This window comes from Girardinichthys multiradiatus, chromosome 17, assembly GCF_021462225.1.
Source record: "Girardinichthys multiradiatus isolate DD_20200921_A chromosome 17, DD_fGirMul_XY1, whole genome shotgun sequence".
NCBI classification, from domain to species: domain Eukaryota; kingdom Metazoa; phylum Chordata; class Actinopteri; order Cyprinodontiformes; family Goodeidae; genus Girardinichthys; species Girardinichthys multiradiatus.
Window position 1 is genome coordinate 11795909 of NC_061809.1, and position 15387 is coordinate 11811295.

At 42.0% G+C, this 15387-nt stretch overlaps 2 protein-coding genes across 5 annotated transcripts in view; both read left to right on the forward strand.

Moving 5' to 3' along the window:
* Positions 1 to 13626, forward strand: trim24 (tripartite motif containing 24). Its single transcript, XM_047389433.1, has 19 exons — positions 1 to 719; positions 2025 to 2143; positions 2238 to 2385; positions 3133 to 3265; positions 3395 to 3511; positions 4574 to 4688; positions 4758 to 4904; positions 5997 to 6111; positions 7158 to 7300; positions 7389 to 7634; positions 8329 to 8451; positions 8532 to 8679; positions 8771 to 8828; positions 8957 to 9083; positions 9167 to 9459; positions 10034 to 10151; positions 10305 to 10379; positions 11129 to 11284; positions 11391 to 13626. Exons 1-19 carry the CDS (start codon positions 473 to 475, stop codon positions 11937 to 11939), a joined length of 3177 nt encoding a protein of 1058 aa, XP_047245389.1. The 5' UTR covers positions 1 to 472; the 3' UTR covers positions 11940 to 13626.
* The window catches only part of LOC124882850 (fibulin-1-like), an 18289-nt gene continuing 14878 nt past the window's right edge, over positions 11977 to 15387 (forward strand). For all 4 annotated transcript variants that reach the window (XR_007042018.1, XM_047389435.1, XM_047389436.1 and 1 more), the window contains exons 1-3: positions 11977 to 12113; positions 14766 to 14973; positions 15094 to 15199. Coding sequence is in view for 3 of the 4 variants with exons in the window: in XM_047389435.1 (XP_047245391.1) it covers positions 14910 to 14973; positions 15094 to 15199 (170 nt within the window). In the remaining variant the exon portion in view is untranslated. The remainder of the gene's footprint in view (positions 12114 to 14765; positions 14974 to 15093; positions 15200 to 15387) is intronic.

Here is a 15387-nt window from a genome sequence, read left to right on the forward strand (position 1 = left end):
AAAAGAGTCGGTACATCGAGCCGGCTAGGCCATGAACGACACATCGCCAGTGTTTTGAGAGAATAGAAAGCACGGCAGCTAGCCTATGCCTAATAGACGTATGAGCCGCAAATATCTTGCGTCAAGCCTATTTCCTGTATTTCCGTGTCTACTGAGTGCTCTGTTTTGCATGTTTTAAAAATAGCCGCCACTAAGAGGAAATAGTGTTTCTGTCTGGCGTTTATGCGTTTGAAATAAGCTACATTGCTAATTTAGCTTTAGAAAGCGAGCTAGAATAAGCTAATTCGTGTTGCTGTCTTTTTATTTATGATTTAGTATTTAAACTTAATAAACCAGGACTGAAATGCTGCTATACACAGCGTTAGTTTACTCTTTCAGTCCAAATGAGTGAAACAAAAGGCTATCTTCTTGATGCTAACCGCAGGGCTAGCTACATTGATTAACCGGCTGGAGTTATCGTGACGCGACAGAAATGGATGAAAGTGCCGAAAACGACGACATCGTGATTATCGTGGAAAACGAGGCTGAAAGTTTGCCCGCAGGAGAGGAGAAGCTCAAGCAGCAGGGGGCCTTCGGGCTCATGGACACATGTCCCATCTGCAAGCTGAGCTTTCACAACAGGGAGCCCAAGCTGCTGCCGTGTTTGCACTCCTTCTGCAGGAGATGCCTGCCTCCCCCGTTAAGGAGCGCTGAGCCGAGGCGGGACCCGCATGGTCCAGGTGATAATGCGTACTTATCCTCATTTAACTGATGAACCGTGTTACTATAAGCTTTAACAAGATATGCCAGTGGGACTCTTTTCATTCATGTCCAGATCTTAAAAGCACAAAATCAGTTATACATGGATCCCCGCTTTAATATCTGTATTTGAATGAAAACAAACTATTATTTGTGTGGTTTTAATCCAAACAGCTGACTCCTGTACAATGACCCACAAAAGTGTTTCATACCAGCTAAAGTTTTTGTCAATTCTCAACCCAGGATCTCAACGATTTTACTGTAACTTTTTTGTAATAGACTAACACAAGGTAGTGTAAAGGTTTGTCTCTTAACAGCTTTGGACATCTGGAGCCATGTTTGCCAATTCTTTACAAAATAGCTCAGTTCAGTAAGACTGGATGGCAAGCATCTATGAACATCCATCTGTAAGTTTATCACAGATTCTCAGTTAGATTTAGGTTTGGACTAGGTCTTTTCTAGCACAATGATTTGGTCTAAACCAAGGTTTCTTAATCCTGTTCCTCAGGGCCCACTGTCCTGCATGTTTTAGGTGTCTCCCCATTGATGCACACCTCACTTTAATGAATGGGTGACTAACAGGCTTCTGCACCACTAGCCATCATGCTGAGGAGATCATGCATTCATTTGAATCAGGTGTGCTGGAGCAGAGACACATCTAAAACATGCAGGTCAGTGGGCCCTGAGGACCAGAGTTAGAAAACACTGGTCTAAACCATTCCATTGTAGCTCTGGTGATAGGTTGAAGGTCGTCATCCTGCTGGAAGGTGAACCCCTGCCCTCATCTCAATTCTTCCGCAGGTTGTAACAGATTTTCTTCCAGGATTGTTCCGTGTGTTGCTCTACCCATCTTCCAGTCAACCCATAGGATGACACTGCCTCTACCGTGTTGCAGGGTTTTGTTTTTCCGGCACACAGAGTGCTTTACAACTAGGTGAAAAAGTTCTCTTTATGTCTCACCTGAGCGGAGAACCTTCTTCCTACATGGCTTGTGCCACTCTTTAAAATAGATTTCTTATGGTTTTCTTTCAACAATGACTTTCTTCTTGCCACTCTTGTGCACAACTCGTTGTGCCGACTGATTCCTCCAGTATCAGAGTAATAGGGGGCTGAATACAAAATACACACCATGTTTCACAAAATGTTATTGAACAGCCACATATCATTTTCCTTCCACTTTACAGTTATGAAGGACTGTGTGCTGGTCTGTTTTTACATAGCAAAATAAACAAACGGAAATGACGCCCAAGTCGATGCTTTAATTATTGTGTGCTTTCCTGCTGCAGTTGGTTCCATTCGGTGCCCGGTGTGCAGACAGGAATGCTGGGAGGTTGACGTGTTGGACAATTTCTTCGTCAAGGACTCAGCTGAGGTGCCCAGCAGCACGGTGGAGAAAACCAGCCAGGTCCTGTCTCATAAACCTCACCCACTCTGATCAGATCACCTCTTAAAATGCATCCTGTTCATTTCTCCAACTCTCCATTGCTTGCTTCCAACAGGTATGTATGAGCTGTGACGACAACACAGAGGCGACAGGTTACTGCGTGGAGTGCGTGGAGTTTCTGTGCTTGACGTGCGTCGAGGCACACCAGAGGGTGAAGTTCACCCGCGATCACACCATACGCCAGAAGGAGGAGATGTCTCCAGGTGGGACCCAACGGCATCGTACCATTTACAGCGTTTATCATTTTTGAAGCTTTCACATGTTAAAAGGATTACATAATCTCTGACTTTTTTTTTTGGTAGGCTAATAAATACCATTAAATAAACTAGGAACCTGAAATATAATATTCTACCAAATTCTGTGTCTGAACAGTGCTTTTCTATGATGATATTGTAGGTTCAGCCCACTCCATTAGTGTAATGTGATTCTTATCTAGCCACAATATTATTGCCTTGTTGGTGTGTTTTGACTTGCTGTCATTTTGGAAGACCTATCTTTTGTATTTTGGCTGAGGGAATAAAGATTTTATTGGTCCCTAATGCTGTAAAGACATGCACCCTTAGCATAAAAACAGGCCCAAACCATAATGGATCCACTTCTGTGCTTGAGGGTGGGTGGAGAAGGTGTTCTTCAGGTTAAGTTGGTGCAAGAGATCTCTATTTTGAGTTGATTTGACCACTTGGCTGGTATTTGGTTGCACACCTTGCCGTCTCTGTAAGCCAGGCCAAACGAGTCTTTGATACTTTAACACAGAAACAGCTAGAATGTGTCAGATCAAAGCCTTTTGTCTGCAACCTCTAAGGTTTATCTGTCATTAACCTCATTATTACGTCAAGTTTTCTGATTAAGACTTTGATCTAAATAATCAGTCTTCAGGCTGCGAAACAACATTTATGTATGAACTGATGTATGATCCTTCTCTGCGCTTTCAACATTCGCCTCCTGCCCAGAAGTACTAGGCGTATCCACGCAGAAGCCCGTCTTCTGCGACGTCCACAAGCAGGAGCCGCTGAAGCTTTTCTGCGAGACGTGCGACCGGCTTACGTGCCGAGACTGTCAGCTCCTCAGACACAAGGATCACAAGTAATATTGCACTTCTGCTAAAGATTTAGCAAAACCCTTGATTGTTGCATGGAAAGATGGTGATAAATATGAACCAAAGTGTCAAAGGAAGAGCACTTATCTTATTTATACGTCTTGTTTTGTATCTAGCTACCAGTTTTTGGAAGATGCCTACAGAAATCATAAGCAGCATCTGGAAACTATGACTCTACAGTTACAGGAGAAGAGAAAGGCCATTGAGGATGTTTCAAGCTGTATCAACTCCGGGTAAAGATCTGCATCACTGCTGAAGTCAACTACATCTTTTTGTCTCAGTAAACATAATTAAAGGATTCATTTTGATGCCTTTGGTTAAGTCACAAATATTTGTAATATTGTAGCTATAGTTAGAATCATGAGCGGTGGAGGAAGTGGAGCATCAGGTTTCAGTGAGGCTCACACTATACACGGAGGTGCCCCAGGTGAGAACTCCAAGGCGTACATAACTAGTGACCCAAAAGCAGATGAACAATAGGCCCTGATTTGCTCACAGATTTATAAATAAGCCAAAGAGGTTTTTGGGATTCTGCACTGTGGGACAGTGAAACAAATGTGGACACTTTTAGGGGGAGGAAGATCGAGGCATACGCTGAAAAGAACACCCTGGCTTCAGTGATGCATGGTGATGGCTTAGTGATGCCCTGGGACTGCTCTGGTTCCTCTGGAACTGGAAACTACCAGAGAAAACTGTGAGGAAGGTGAAGGTCGGGTGTTTTCTGACCTTCAAACAGAGTTTTCCCAGGTGTCTCTTTGCTGTGTTTTTTGTACTCCGTGATTTCATATTTTTTCATATGTGGATGTTTGACTTTACGTTTTTATTTGTTGTCCTTTTAAAATGTTTCTAGAAACCATGTGCAGCACTTTAGACCGCGTGAACTGCATTTAAACGTGCTCTCCATATAAAATTTACTTTGGAAGTAACTCGCCTAACTTAAACTCCATTGAACATCTCTGACGGTATTTGAAATAGGCGGTTGCATCATGTAAACTTGAACATATCGGTGAACTAGAGGCCTTTGCCCGTGAGGAGCGGGCAAAGATTCTTCAGGAACAGAACCAGAAGCTGGTGTCTGGTTATACATCAGGCCGTAACAGCAGAAAGCTGCTCTGCTTGTCATGTAGGGGTTGAATCATTTAGAAACTGCTGTAGCCATTTAAAGTAGCAAATTGTTCTTGTTTGATTTATTTATTGCAAACATCTGCCAGCTACAAATAAGCCTAATCATTGTGATTTTCCCTGGAAATTTTCATTGAGAACACTAAATTCATTCTCTGCCTTAAAATGTACAGACTGCAGCAAGTTGAAGAAAACCGGAAAGCCGTTACCAACGAAATAAAGAAGTCCATCTGTAACCTTATCATGGAGATCAACAGGAAGGGAAAGATCCTGATAAATCAGCTCGAGGTACGGTTACAGTTATTTTAAGACAGAATCCCAGGATTCCTGTGGTGACGTACGCTGTTCTCCTCTCAGGGACTGACCAAGGACCACGAGCTAGCTTTGAAGAAGCAGCAAGACGACATCAACGCTCTGACGAGGCAACTGGACCATGTGATCAGCTTCACTAAATGGGCGACGGGCAATCACAGCGGGACAGCTCTGCTGTACTGCAAGAGACTGGTACCGGACTACAGCGTCAGACTTGATTGATTCTGCTGTGTAGAACACGCAGTGGTGGCCGCGTTTATGGACACCCCTGCTAAAGTCTTCAAATAAAAGAATCTGTTATTTCAGCAGCTTAATGCCACACTGAAAAAAAGTTTACAAAAATTTCATCACGGTAAGAAATATTGAATTACAATGAGATCACCGGTGGCAGAAATGCTTTAAGCACTGGGATTAGCATAAAGGAAGGTTGGTTTTGTGTCTAGTGACCCATTTGTTAAGTTATGTTGGACCATTGTGTTGTTTTGGATACCTTGAATCTTGCTGAAAGACCCATTGATTTTCACCAGGCTTTCACTTCCATATCCTGGTATTTCAAAGATGTGGTGCCATGCCCTCCTATCAAGGTTCCCAGGGCTCTTTTAAACGAAACAGGCCCACAGCATAACAGATCCACCACCATACCTATAGTAGGCATTAAGAAGTTTCCAGATTATTCACCCTTTATTTCATGCCAGACCCACTTGGAGTGTTTGTTGTAGAAAAGCTCAGACTTAGTGGCATCTGGCCAAAGCACTGTTTCCAGTTAAAGTCCCAGTAGAGTTCTGCAGGCCATGGGCCTTCTCACTGTACATGGTGGCACGATAAATAATGGGTCCTTGTCCAGCCTAGGGGGCAGTAGCTTAAACAAATGGGCATTTGTGTCATGTTATTATATACCCCAGGGTTATAGAAACAGTGGAGTACTAGTAAGAAGTTCATAGATGCTGTGATCAACTTAAAAAAAGGTATAAATTAACAAAAAAAGGTCTGTCACATATATTTTACAGGAACTGTTTGTTAATGGCTATTTGGAATTGTGCAAAAAAAATTTGAAGATTGACCCCATTTAATGAACAATCAACTTAAAGGTTGGATTCTTCTAAACTATTTAGTTTGAGGCTATGCTACTCTGATAACAAAGTCCTGCACATCTTCACCCAGGGTGCCAATAAAGATGGCTGGCATTATGCAGGGCATATATCTGTGGCTTGTTTTGTTTTCTCCAGTATTTCTGCATCACTCTGAGATCTCTGATTTGAGCATTCCCGTCTCTCTACCTCTCAGATCCTTTACCAGATCCATTACCTGATGAGAACGAGCTACAGCCCCTCTATCGTCCCTCAGAGCTCCGTTCGCTTCCAGTGCCGCTCTGGTTTCTGGGCCACAAACGTAGATCTCGGTAGGTCTGCCCTCCTTTCATTTCGGTCACAATTTGTTTGCATTTCTGGTGTCAAAGGAGAAAAATGCTCTTGTAAGTACAAAGGTGTGATAAGTTTTGGGATAGAGCGCAGCAGAGGCAAAGGTTACAGAAAACTAAATGGAGCGTGTAAGTTTATGTAACAACACGTTCAGTTCTTTGTGAAGTCAGTCCCTGCTTGTATCTTTTTTCTCACATAGGCGCCTGGATCTAACAAGACATTTTGTTCTTCCATCTGTTTATGACAGAGTTTGGTAATCTCATCTAACCTAAATAACAGTTATATTATTGTTTTTGTTTTTAGCTACACTATCTTTTTTTTTTCTGTGCTTCTCAGAACCAGGCAGCAGATTTGAACAGAAAACACATGACCTAAGAGGTCTATTCAAATGATCTGTCTGCCCTTTGTAGCAAATTATTCTTGTTTTTTGATTGGATGGAGAACATTTCTGCACACCTTTCTCTATCTTGAATGTATTTGTGTTCAAAGTGTGCTCTGATGCAGGGTTGGAAAGTTTTTATCCAAATGTCTGGGCGCATCGGATAAAAACACAGCTGAGCATGAAAAATGTTTGAGATTTCAAACTTTATTCCTTATTATCTTTTACATAGAAGGGAAGAAGCAAATGCGCTTTTTCATTGATTTATTAGACCTTTTTTTTAAAATCTTTGATCACAATTAGATTTTTAGTACAGAAACAGGGGTCAAATGTCAGCTGTGATTACATAATATCTGGAGGAGAACCCAGACCCAGATCTGACAATGGAGCTGATCTGATTTTTCCATTTATACTTCAAACTCAGATCATTTTTAAGGCCAAATAAAAATGATAGATTAAACACTTTTTTTAAAGGATTATAGTAGTGAAATCTTCCTTCCTATGGAGCACTTGGTCGGGACAGTCGGGAGAAATTACACACTTCCAACAGAAAGAAAAGAAAACATCTCACATTCCAACTGGGGGTAACTTTAGATGTATGTAGGTACCAGAACCGTCTGGTTAATGGTTCTTCTTTTTTTCTTGCAGGTTCCCTGGTGGTAGAGAGATGTCAGGGGAGGCCACCCATCACCAACCATCAGCCGGGTCCCAGACCCGAGGCCCCAGCCGGGGGTCTTTCCCTTGCAGCAACACAGCAGCGACAGAGCACTCTAGCTCAGCTCCAGATGCAGGTAATAGGACGTTTTTGGTCATCTTAAATGCTATATTTGTTTCTAGTCTAATGTGATACTAACCTGTTAAATCACTACCCTGTCCAAGGTTGACAAGCTCTCCCACCAGCCCCAGAGGCCGCCCCCTCCTAACCACTGGTCCTGGTATCAAAACGTCATGCTCCCAGCTCCTTCCGGTCCCCCTCCACCAACCAGATCCATCCATGGGGGCTCTTCTCCCTCCCAAGCACCCCCCAGCTTGGCGCAGCCTGGGCGCAGGTATGGGAACGGCCATCCAAACCCTAGAAGCCCTCCAGCGTCCATGCTTCAGAAGCCAGGCTTCACAGCATCACAGGTAATTTGATGGGAGTGTCTACATTGCCCTCCAAAAGTATTCACACCCCTTGAATCATTTCGTAGTTTTTCATGTGAAAACCTTTGATGCATTTTATTAGAGTTATATGTGATAGACCAACAGGAAGTAACAGAGAGCAGAATAATCACCCTAACCCCATAATCACAGCTACCATGGCAAGTTAATCATGTGTTAAAATGGGCCTAGTCAATGTCCAGATTTAGATTCAATAGAGAATCTGTGGCCAGACGTTCTCTTGATTTGTTTTTATTAGGCCAGACATGTTTTATGAAAACAGACCATTCAGCTGTTGAATGACGCAGTTTTTTTGTCATATCATTTTTGCTCTTATCTGTTTCTTTGCTACAAAGCAACACCAGATTAAGCAGCTCCTATAGATTATGACGTAGTATGATGATTATAGTGTCAGTGTTATATAATCATATTATAGTATTTATAAGGTCAGCAGTGGGTGAACTACTTAAAGTTGTGATGAAGACGTAATTTCTCCTCCATATCATGAGAGGCTTTTGATCCAACTTTCCCTGAAGTTTGTCCCCAGGAATCCATTTAATCTCTTTAGCTTTGAGAAAAGAAGTCTTTATTTGTGAATCTACAATCTGCACCTCTGCTTTGGTCAATAAACTATAAAAAAAAGATTGTTTGTTATGCTGTCTTTATTTGTTTCTTCTAGTCACTCCGAGAGCTAATCCACAGCTCCACATTCCCTCCTAAACCCATCAATGTGTCGCCGGGGCCTCCCCGTTTCCAGCAGCCTCTGTCAGCAGGAGCAGCTTCCCAGGCCTCACTACACCAGGTTGGTAATAGGAAAATCTGACACGAACATGTGGCTGAAAAGAGTATTATTTAATACTATTCTTTTTATGTGGCCCTCAGAGATGCTTGCCGGAGTCGTCCCTCCTGAAGAGGAGCGAAGCTGGTCCATCCGTCCCCACCGTCAGCATCTCCGTCCCCAAACCCAGCATGGGTTTATATCTGGCAGCTGGAAACGCAGAAAAAAACAGCTCGCTCGGCCATATGACAGGTCTGTGCTTTCACTGATTGTTTGGTTTGGGTACTTTGCCTCAAATCAGGGTTTTTCTAGTTACATCCAGATGTTTAAATGCTGCTTTCAGGTCAAGGCGGCCAGAACTCCCCGTTGGCAAATCCGTCGTCCTCAGATAGAACGACAGGGTAAGAAAGCATCGCCTTTTTTTCCGTGTCCACTCTTGTTAGGTTTTTCTGAGCAGAAAATACGAGACAACTGGGTGTTTTAACACATTTTCTGTCCGAATACTGAATCTCCTCTTTGTTCTCTGAAGGATGACGTCTTGGAAGCAGACATCTGCGCCTCCATTAGCCCCTGCACCTAAGCGAAGGAGGAGGTTATCCCCAGGGCCCATAATCATTATCAAGGATGAACCCGAGGACGAGGATGAAGTTAGTTTTGTAAGCGAAGTAGTCAGATTCTCTAGAAACCAGACGTAGTACACCTAAGCTGTGCTGATGATGAATTTTCTTGCGGCCCACAGGTTCAGTCCAGCGGCGGGTCAAGCCTGCCGGACAGCAGCACCGGCGCTCAGTCGAAGCCTCGGCCGCCACCGAAGGGTCTCGTCGTGTCCACGGCCCTGGCGTCCACCTCCACGGACCAATGTAATCAGACCCCGTCGCAGCCGGATCCAGAAAAGAAAGCAGAGCCAGAGGACGACCCCAACGAGGACTGGTGCGCCGTGTGTCAGAACGGAGGGGAGCTGCTCTGCTGCGACAAGTGTCCCAAAGTTTTCCACCTTTCCTGCCACATTCCCACTCTGAACGAGTCGCCGAGGTGAGAGACGGATCAGCTACCAAAAGTGCAGAGCCTTTATACCTTTTCATAGGTTTCGCTTGAACTATTGCATTTTGCCATGTCACAATCCGGAACTTCCGTGTATTTCATTGAGATTTGATGTGGTTGATCAACACAAATTGGTACATGAATGATGAACTTTTTACGAATAAAAAAATTTAAAACACGGCATTCTTTTCTATTCAACCCCCCTGATCCATCCATCTTCCCATCAACTTCTCAGTCCCTGCTGAAAGAAAACATCCCCACGGCATCATGGTGCCACCACCATGTTTAACTGTGAGGATGGTATACTCAGGGGGATGTGCAGAAATAGTTCATCGCCACATTCAGCAAAAAGACATTTATGTTCCAACAACTAAAAACAATCATAATTCCACTGAAACACCAGGAAAGACCGTTGACAGCTACTTAAATGTATTATTAGCAGCTTGGAGTTGTTTTGAGGTGGCTTTAAGATTCTCCAGCCATCTTGCAAGTCTTGCAGACTTATTTCAAAGTGAAAAACACTTTCTCCCTTAGAACCTATTTTCCTGTCTTTCCATCACTTCAGTGGTGAGTGGTTTTGCTCGTTCTGCCGCAACCCAGAGTCCCCAGAGATGGAGTATGACTGCGACAGAGGGAGCGGGAGTGTTCCAGCCTCAGAGAAATTCCCCCCTGTGGACAAAAGAGTAATCTAAATCGGCTACTAATTCTATTTTATGATAATTGATTCATTAATGTTCATTCCTCCCTATCAACTCACCAATGCAACTTTCTGTCTTTTAGGATAAAAAAAAGGTAAAATATCTCATATATGAATGTGATGTTTTTCTTCAATCTAGAAATGTGAGCGACTGCTTCTACGCTTGTTCTGTAACGACTTCAGCATGGACTTCCAGCAGCCTGCATCTCCATCGGTAACACTCTGCAGTCAACATTCAGGCATCTCTGATGCAGTTTAGTGTTCATTTACTGTAGAAGGACTCTCTTGGATTTCTTCCACATTAGAGGAAATCAGGGTCATTTCTGTGTTTAATTCTCTGCTTCTTATGATTTAACATTTCTTGTTGGATTGTTAAAGTGTGTGTATTCAGCATTTTCCAGGCGTGGGGAAGGATCATGAATAAATTAGAGCCTGTTGGCTGCTCCAATAAGAGCTCAGTTTTATATAAAAGATGCACAAAGTCCCAGTATGTCAGATTTTTCTATTTACTGGATCAGGTCTTGTTTATCATTTTAGACACAGTTATGTTGATGTTTGTTACAAACATCCCTCCCTTCATTGATCCATCCATCCGTGCGTCCATCCCTTCATTTGTTCATCTATGCATACATCCATCTCTGTTTCTGTCCTTCTGTCCATTCATCCCCTCCGTCCACCAATCTATTCATTAGTCTCAGTCCAGCTATCTATCCAGCGTGTCTCTCCATCCATCCTGCTTTCATTCCACCTATCCACTACTTCAATCCTCCATCATGTCTGTTTTTTTTTTTAAATCGGACCAAAAACATATCTGCCATAAATTCATAGTGAATCTTTGTACTTAAACCACAGGTGTTCAGTTGTTCCACGTAGTGTAAAAGCGTGGACATTTGACCTAAAAGATGTGTAGGAGGCCCTAGGAACTGCTAATGACAGATCTGTACCTGTGTGTTGTTTTTGTAGGAAACTCGGCGCTATAAAGAACTAATAAAGACGCCAATGGATCTGTCATTAGTGAAGAAAAAACTGCAGTCAAAGGAGGGCGAATGTTATGTCAGCCCTGAGGGGTTTGTTTCTGATGTCAGGCTCGTATTTTTTAACTGTGCCAAGTACTACAAGGTAGGTCTCCATTTCAGTCAGTTGTCCTTTTTGCAAGAATAAGGCACAACTTCCATTCTCATGTTTTTCTTCAACTTTAAACAAGGTGTTCTCTAACTTTTCCAAGGCGACTTCAGAGGTTGGGAGTGCAGGCCTATACCTGGAGGATTACTTTGAGGAGCAACTAAAGCTCGTCTACCCAGACACGGTCTTCCCAGGAGGCAGGGAGGAGCAGATGATCCCTCCCTTAGAGGATGAGATCGAAGAAGAGGAGGAACAGCCACTGGAGCAAAACGGTGCCATTGCCGAGGACTCAAAGCCACAAAGTCCTGCAGGAAAAGGAAGCCCTACTGTAGACGGGGAAACGGTTCCTAAGGAAGAACCAGTGGCCCCAGCAGAGAGCAAGAACTTGGACAACGGAAAGACTGAAACAAGTCAAAATGAGACAGATGAAGTGAATACAAATATAGAGGCAGGCATTCCTCCTGCAGAAGAGGAAAAGCAAGATGAGAGCGCTGATATGAAGCAGGTGGGAAACTGCCCCACTGCTGACACAGAGGTTAAAGATGACAGTGAGGACAAGAAGGCTCAGTCCCCAACAGACAACTCTGAGGACACACCGGAAACTTCAGGGAATCCAGCCCCTGCAGAGGCACCCTCAGAGCCGGAGGGCTAGACTGATCACTGCTATAAGGGGGATAGATCCGAGAAAAGAGAAGTCTTCCAGAGTCGGTCCCGGTGTTGGCCTTCATTAGATGCAATCGGATCGTTTTTCCAACATGTATGAAGCAGAGGGGCTTCTGCATCCGACAGGCTCTACTAGCAGTTATGCTGAAGATGCACAAAGAGAGTAAACAAGCTCTTCATTTCTTATCTGCTACGACTGTAAAAAGCACACAACCTTGTGTGTTCATAAGTTATGAATGACATTGTACATACGTCTTTATTGTACATACGTCTTTATAATGAAAGCAGAGTTCGGACCTTTTAATGCATGAAATATGCCCTGATATAAATAACCCAAGCATTCAGGCCATTTTGGTTGGAGATCAACTCTCTGATCTGCAGTTGCTTTTTTTTATTCATAGTATTAAAACAACAAATATATGATGGCTAAATACTGTAGATTTTGTACAACATGGCATATAAATGTATATATATATATATATATATCCACACAGATGGCAACAAATGAGTTGACTCTGCTAGTGAAGATGTAGACAAGATCTTAAAAAATGATTTCATCTTTTATTGCAGGAGCATTATCTCATTAAGGATTGAAGAACGATTCAACCTTTATTTAAGTGCATTTGTTGAGCGGGAAAAAATCTCACTAGAAAGAATAAATGGATTTGTTGTGGGGAAAAAAGGATGAATATGTGGAAAAGCACATCATGCCTACTGTTAGGTATGGTGGAGGGTCAGTGATGCAGTGGGTCGTTGTTCTTCTTATCAAAATATCAATACTTAGTACTTTTGTAGAACAAATTTTTGTCAATAGGACCGCACTTGGTCTGCTCCTATAACATTTCACAAAGTTTAAGTATACATGGAGAGCTCACCCCACAGGTTCTTTAAACGATTTAGGTCTGGAGACTGAGGTGGTCATGGAGGAAAGTTGGTTTTATGTCTGGTGAACAATTTCTTTGCTGATTTGGCCATATGTTGTGGATCCTCATCCTGTTGATACACATCTACCAGATTTTTCTATTCTCTGAGTAGCCCAAAGAGGTCACGAGCCCAGGCCCACAGCATCACAGATCCTCCGCCATACTTAACAATGGACATTGTTGTTTTTTTCACATATAAATCGGCTGTTTCACGTCAAGCTAAAATACAAATTTAAAAATGGCATCAGTGGCATTTATATAAAGGGATCATATATATATATATATATATATATATATATATATATATATATTTGGGAATGTAGAAAAAAAAAGCTGTGGTGCTTGCTTGTCGCTCAAACATAGTTTTATCACAAAGAAGACTTTTTTTTCATAAAAAACAACAATCCTTGATTTTATTTGCTTGACAGTTATCAGTGCTAATGTGCAGATATGATGATCATTTCCACACAGGAATCTGTTTCCTATCTTGTGACCTTGATCGCTGCATTATGATTAGATGGTGGAAGTTGCACACTTTTTGGGTAATTATAGAAATGGCAAAAGAGGTTTTAGCTGATGTATGAAAATGAATTAATTTAGGAAGAAGAGTTTTATATTTTATTTACCATAGCCACTTTACTGCTAATGGGAGATACGTGATGCCATTCAACACTAGAATCAATGTTAAGCATAAAAAGACTTCCTGGGTTTATAATATTTGTAATAAAACCAGATTACATGATACACAACTGACCTTTGCGTTGGAGATTCATACATGCCATCTTCATTTTTGCTTCCTTTTCTAAATGTGTTCTGTGTATGAGTGAATGATGCAGGGCAGTAAACTGGAATTAACAAAAACTAACAATAAAACCTGAATGAGTTAATGGCATAAAGTCAAAGTCATATAAAAATGTTGCATTATGAGCTGCTCTGCATTTACAGTGCCTTCCTGAAATATTCATTTCCCTTTAACTTTTCCGCATTTTGTCACATAAGAACTGCAGTGTGTTTAGTGTATTTATGTGAGAGACCCACATTAAGTAGTATATAATTGTGGAGTGAAAGTTTGGCTTCTGTGATTGGGTTGTAGAACAAGTAACGTTATACTTCTATGAAGAGAGAAGGAATTTGTCTCTGAATAGATCTTTCCATATTTATGGGAAAAGGATATAAAAAAAAAAAATTCAATTTGCAACTTATTGACAAGGAAATGGTTAAGGGATTTGTTATATTGGTGTCATTCTGCTGTGGAATCAATGCATAAAAATAAATATTACTATTTAAAAATATGGTATGTCATAACTCAGAGAAAGTCATCATTTCAACTTTAAAGCATGACATTGTATCTCATAATTGTGATTCATTATGACAATCTAAATTTTGTCAGTCGACATTATCACTGAACGTAGAAATAACTTTAGAAGTCGGAAGTATTTGACTTTGAATCTTATGTCATAGCTGCTTTGTATCAATATTATCACTCAAAGTCAAAATGATGGCTTTGAAAGTCGAAATTATGATTTTGCTTCCCATATTTAGGACATGCCATGTTTTAATATTTCTCTTCTTTCAGTTGACGAAAATGTTCTTCCGTAGTCAATGTCAAGCTATTAAGCGCCACACGTGGGAGGTCCCTGGTTTATCACCAAAAATCCCTTTAAATAGTCAAAAGGTTGATGTAGTAAAGTGGAAATGTAAAAAAAAAAAAAAAAAATGGTGTGAATACTTTTGGAAGGCGCTGTATTGTTATTGTTAGTGGTTTCAAGTTATCTTGCTGATGACGTCTTTTGTCGTCTGGTTTAACACCGTGACGCTTTAACACCACATCCCATTATCGGTCGTGTTTTAATCATCCCAGCTCTGTGCACCCCTCCCACTCCGCCGTACAGGTCGGCCATGTGACGCCTCCAGCTGCTTTGAAAGGGGGCTGTCTGAGCGGGATCCCCTCAGTACAGACTCGCCTCTCGTCATCGTCAGGATAATTGTCCGACCTTAAGGATCGGATCGTTCACAGGGCACTGACTGGGTTTGAAATGGGCCCGATGGCGCACAGGATTGTTCTTTTGCTTTTCCTCTGCGCAGTTCTGAAGGGGATTGGTAAGGAAACAATTTAAGGTTTGCAAATATTTAACTCGTGTGCCTTCAATTAAGCCCATGGGGTTCTTTGCTCTTTATAACAGAACTAAATTAACCATTAGCATCATCCCTACTTTATAGAGAGCAAGCTTACTTCTGTGCAAGAATGCTGTGAGGCTGGGAGAGAGATAGCCCTGAGGGAACATGACTGCACAGTCCTTCCACGGTTCACCTCCCACATCTGCAGGTAAGAAACTTCTTGTGACAGAAAATGATTTTAAGTAAAGAGCAGCAGGAGGAAGCAAAAGATATCTTAAGAGATACATGCCTTTCAACTTGACCCTAAGATGCATGTTTGACCCTAAAGGGCCCTGTTCTGTTGTCTGTGCGTGGCTGTTATTAATTATATTGGAGTAACATCCAACTGCACAGGAA

Bases quoted from the DNA above. Each gene is read 5' to 3' on its own strand.
- trim24 (XM_047389433.1), top strand. From the start codon at position 473: ATGGATGAAAGTGCCGAAAACGACGACATCGTGATTATCGTGGAAAAC. The intron at 720-2,024 runs GTGATAATGCGT...TTCCTGCTGCAG, and splicing joins GCGGGACCCGCATGGTCCAG to TTGGTTCCATTCGGTGCCCG. The intron at 7,301-7,388 runs GTAATAGGACGT...ACCCTGTCCAAG, and splicing joins TAGCTCAGCTCCAGATGCAG to GTTGACAAGCTCTCCCACCA.